At 50.9% G+C, this 4,706-nt stretch overlaps 1 protein-coding gene across 2 annotated transcripts; it reads left to right on the forward strand.

The window, feature by feature from the left end:
- Positions 1 to 572: 572 nt before the first annotated feature.
- Positions 573 to 4,198, forward strand: LOC114637167 (lymphocyte antigen 6A-2/6E-1-like). 2 transcript variants are annotated; one of them, XM_028785355.1, is made up of 3 exons: positions 573 to 642; positions 1,054 to 1,170; positions 3,952 to 4,198. In XM_028785355.1, the coding sequence occupies exons 1-3, from the start codon at positions 573 to 575 to the stop codon at positions 4,158 to 4,160; spliced, it is 396 nt and encodes a 131-aa protein (XP_028641188.1). In that variant the 3' UTR covers positions 4,161 to 4,198. The 2 variants fall into 2 exon arrangements, with proteins under 2 accessions (XP_028641188.1, XP_028641189.1); XM_028785356.1 differs by lacking the exon at positions 3,952 to 4,198 and adding an exon at positions 3,709 to 3,737.
- Positions 4,199 to 4,706: the final 508 nt, after the last annotated feature.

Raw genomic sequence — 4,706 nt, forward strand, 5'->3', positions numbered from 1 at the left:
CTCTGCCTGTTTTCCCTATAATCCTCCAAAAACATGATCACTCCCCAACTGCATGGTCCTCTCTCCCCAGCTGCATGGTCCTCCCTCACCAAATTCATGATCCTCCCTCCCAAACAGCTTTACCAGGTCACCAACAAACCTTGATATCTCTTAAGCAATAAACATGTTGTCCTATCAGAATTAAGTACTGAAACCCTCCCTTTCAGGATGCCAGATGGGAGGAGCTGAGGGAAAGTACTTACTTCAGTCCACATCTGACAGGACTTTCCACAGAGCCTGCGACCTGGTCAGAGAGAGGAAGTAAGGACTGGTGACAGGAGGGAGCTGCTAGGTGGCAAAGGGAAGAGCCATCAGGATAGGATTGTGGGTGGGAGTCTAGGATTAGGAGGAAAAGCTGGGTGGGTGGTGCATAAGAGAAGTAGGAACCCATCTATCCCTTGGGGAGAGCTGTGTGGAGGGTTGGAGGGAGGGAAGGTTGGATGCCTGAGTCCTGTAGGAGCCCAGGGATGTGATTGGGATCTATTAACTGACTCCAACTTCCCAGGTTTTATGTGCGCACCCCTTCTCCGAGGATGAACAGTTCTCACACTACAAAGTCCTGTGTGCTCATCCTGCTAGTGGCCCTACTGTGTGCAGAAAGAGGTGAGATGGAAAATGAGAGAGGTGCAGGAGGGTACAATGGAGATGGAAAAGGGCCTTGGTTGGGTTGGGGGGTACACCTGCACCTCCATTGTGTGCCCAGTGCCTGAGGTGTGCTGGTGTCAGGGGATTGGGTCTCCTGGTGGGTGAAGCTTCCTATGCTGGGGTGCTTGCTGTGTATGCAAACCTGCCTGAAGTGTTGGACATCACTATCTCTGCCACAAATCCTCAGACACCAGGAGCCAGCATATTTGAACAACTGTGGCTCTTGATTCACTTTTGTTTTTAGCTGGAGGTGACTGGGCAGTAATGTCCTTGCTGTGTCCTATTGTGTGGCAGGAAAGCCAGTTGTAGAGGAGGGGTCTGGGCTAGGAAGGACATGCCCTAGCCCTCATATATTGGCTTCTTTCTCAGCTCAGGGACTCAAGTGCTACCATTGCCTGGGGGTCCCTCTTGAGACTTCCTGCCCTTCAGCTACTTGCATCTACCAAAATGGAGTCTGTATTACTTATAAGGTAGAAGTTATTTTCAGTAAGTACTCTATGGCTTCTATAAAGATGGGTGAGGTTGTCTTGGGAGAAAAGGTCAGGTCTGGGCACTTGTCATCGACCATGGTTGCCCTCCCTCCAAGTTGAGCTGTCCTGGAGTCAGAGTAGGACTCTTGCAAAGAGGGGACTGTCGGGGTCCAGGGATGCGCTGGGATGGGAATCATGAGGCAGGGCTGCCCATTGGCACGCATGGTGTTCATCATCCCCCTGTGTCACTAGTGTAGTCATGTGATGCTCCTGCCTGTTTGTTGTGTCTGAGGTCTCACAGGCTCACTGATGGACCAGGAGAGCTGGAACCATTGAGTGAGTCTGCATTTAATGAAGGAATCTGGGGCTTAGGCTAAAGGACTGACTTAGGAATGTTGATAGAAGAGACCCTAGGACATTTCAGATCCTCCAAAGTGCCAGTTTCCAGGCATATCCTCCACATAGACAAGGCAGGAGCAGCCCCTCCCTGCTATCCAGTTTCCTGTTCTGACCACAGCCTTCCTGTCTCCTGGAGCAGGTCTCCTGGATATAACTGCCTGGGGACTCAGGAATCTGAGAGGCTGGTTGCCCTTTGTGCTGTGCCAGTGGGTGATCTTACACTGTGCTGTGTCTTTGTGGTGTGTGTGTGCGTGCACGTGTGTGTGTGTGCGTGCATGTGTGTAAATGTGGGTGCACATGTATGAATGTAGGTAATATAATGTAAGTAATGCTCTGAGGACATCCTTAAGTACGGTTCCTAGGCATCCTTTACGATTTTATGCAAATGAGTTTTGGTTCTTCAGGAACTGGAATTAGAAATGTTTGTAAACCACCATGTGTGGTCTGAGGAAAAAATCCGGGGCTTCTTCTGTAAGAGCAACAAGTGCTTTAACTGCTGAGGCAAATCTCCAGTCCCAACCACCTTGTTTTTTGAGACAAGATCTTCACTGGGACCTAAGATTTGCGGAGGATACAGGGGGTGAGGAGGAGGGAGGTAGCAGTGAATCCCTAGGACCTACTGATTCCCGCCGCACCACCCAGGACTGAGATCATAACCCGCACTCCCACGCTTGGCTGTCTCTTTACATGGTTGCTGGGGATTGATCTTGCATCCTTAGGCTTCCACTTCACCGACTGAGCTGCTTCCCCAGCACGTTGTGTGTAAGGCTCATGTGTATACATGTGTGGATGTACATGCCCTGCGGAGGTACAAGTGTATGGGACCCAGAAGTTGATGTGTATCTTCTGTGACAAGCATTTTATTTATTGAGGCAAGGTCCGACACTGAACCTCAAGCTCACAGGCTGAGCTTGTCTATCCAGTAAACTCTCCTCGGACTCGGAGATCTCCATCTTTGTGTCCTAAGCACAGAAATACAATTTGGCTGCCGTGCCTGTGGGGAAGATTAGTTCGGTGTGGTCATCGGTGTGGGACTGCTGGGCTGTGTTGTGGGTCCCGCAGGTCTTCTTCTGCTCTGGGTGGCTCAGGGAGGTGTACCTCTGGAGAGAATCAGAAGTGTGGTATCTTTGACTGAGGTGGTTCCATGCAGCACCAGGTGGGCGTGGCAGGGCCCCCTCCTGGCGTGGGGAACTCTTACTCAATCTGAAGCTCCGTGTGGGTGCAGAGCTCTCGGTTGGGGAACCCTGGACAAGAAGGCTTTCAGGGATCCACTGGTCTCAGACTCCTGGGCTCCCAGGCGCCGCTGAAATCTGCAGAAGAGTTGAGACTGGGAGTGTTCAGCCTGGACTGGCCTGCACACTGAGAGGGGCAAGAGGGAGAGCACTGGAGGTGCCCCACGCGGTGGGGACTCTTGGTTACCTTACTCACTTGGCTGGATCGTTGGCTTGCTTGAATTGGAGGCCTCCATGGTGGGAACATAGAAAGGTGCTCAGGTGGGAGATTAGGCGTTGTGGCTGCTGCGACAAAGGCTCATTAAAGGCCTTCTCCACGGTTCCCATGGTGGGCCCCAAAAGACACGAGGAAGTCCATGGTTTTTACAGGCTTTATTTTCATGACGGATGGTAGTTGAATCTGGATGCACCTCCACCCACCCACCCCCAACCACCCCCACCCTACCCGGGGAAACTCAGGGCAGACATGAGTTAAATAGGGAGGGGAGGGAGGAGGGTCTGGGGAAGAATGCTTAATTGGCTCTGCCTTCTGGCCTTAAAATATCGCATCAGTATGTAAATCTCTTGAGGCTGAGGCCTGTAGTCATGCCCTCCCCCTGTGCTCGGTGACACAAACTTCTCTTAGGGAGGGGCTGTATTGCCCTACATGACTGAAAATCATGGATCAGTGGTGTGTCAGGAGCCTGGGGTCTGGGGGCATGGCCGAACACCTGCCATTGTCCTACTAGGGTCCGGGGTTCAAGGCCTGTGCCCAGACAGGAAATAAGCTATCCTTTCACGACCCCACAAATGCCTCCACATCTTGTGATGGGCTCTAGTTATCAGGATTGGGGGCACATGCTTGTGCACACAAGCACTTTATCCACAAAAGCTCCTTACAAGCCCATGGTTTTGATTTTTGATTTGTTTGACATTTGAGACAGGGTCTCATTCTAGCCCCAGGATAGCCTAGAAGTCCCCATGTAGCCCAGTTTAGAATTGAGCTCGTAAAATTCTCATGCCTCAGTCTTCCAAATTCTGGAATCACAAGTCTGAGCTACTATGGCCCTCTTCAACATGCCTTAGACACATGTCTGGGCCATCCAGACCTGGTGGCATGTGGCCCAGATATTGGGAAGCTCTGTTGTCCCTGCATAAGAACTGAGTCACTCCCTGATGTCTTGCAGGCTTTGAAAGAAGCATAAAAAAGAGCAGTTTCTGCCTTCCAAACTGCCCTCCTGATTTTGGAAGTGCCAGTACTCCTGTAAATGTGACTACTTTCTGTTGCAAGGAAGACCTCTGCAATGCAGCAGTCCCCACTGGAGGCAGCACCTGGACCATGGCAGGGGTGCTTCTGTTCAGCCTGGGGTCAGTCCTCCTGCAGACCTCATTGTGATTAACCTTCCACCGACCACCACCGTTGTCCTTTTATCCTCATGTGTAATCCCTCCTTCCTGGAGCCCTCTAGTGATGAATTATGAGTTAAAGAAGCTCTGAGGTAGGGTAGAGTGTGAAACAACTTGTTTCAACTTTGTAGGTCCTTTATAGCTGGGTAGGAGCCCCGCTACTCTCTAGGGCTTTCAGATCTGTATTTCCTGGAATGCCATTTTGTTGTTGCTTCCTATTCTTGGCTCTGGGAGCACATGGACAACACAAGGAAGAGTCAGAGTTCCCAAGTATTATGCCATCCCTTTCCATACATAAACATCTGGGTCCTGCAGGGTTCCAACATGTGCAGATCAGTGTCCCCCTGTTGAGTCCAATAAACCCTTTGTTCTCCCAGACAAGATCTCCATTTTTCTTTTGCTACACTCAGTCAACCAAGTCCTACCTGACAGTTTATATCTCTGCACTTTATTCCAGCCACAATAGTTACCTCATGCTAGCCAGCACAGAGTGGGGGACCACTTGGTTTGGGTGAGCTGATGCTGTGGGAAGAGAG

The sequence above is a fragment of the Grammomys surdaster genome, unplaced genomic scaffold (assembly GCF_004785775.1).
Source record: "Grammomys surdaster isolate TR1022 unplaced genomic scaffold, NIH_TR_1.0 125191, whole genome shotgun sequence".
NCBI classification, from domain to species: Eukaryota; Metazoa; Chordata; class Mammalia; order Rodentia; family Muridae; genus Grammomys; species Grammomys surdaster.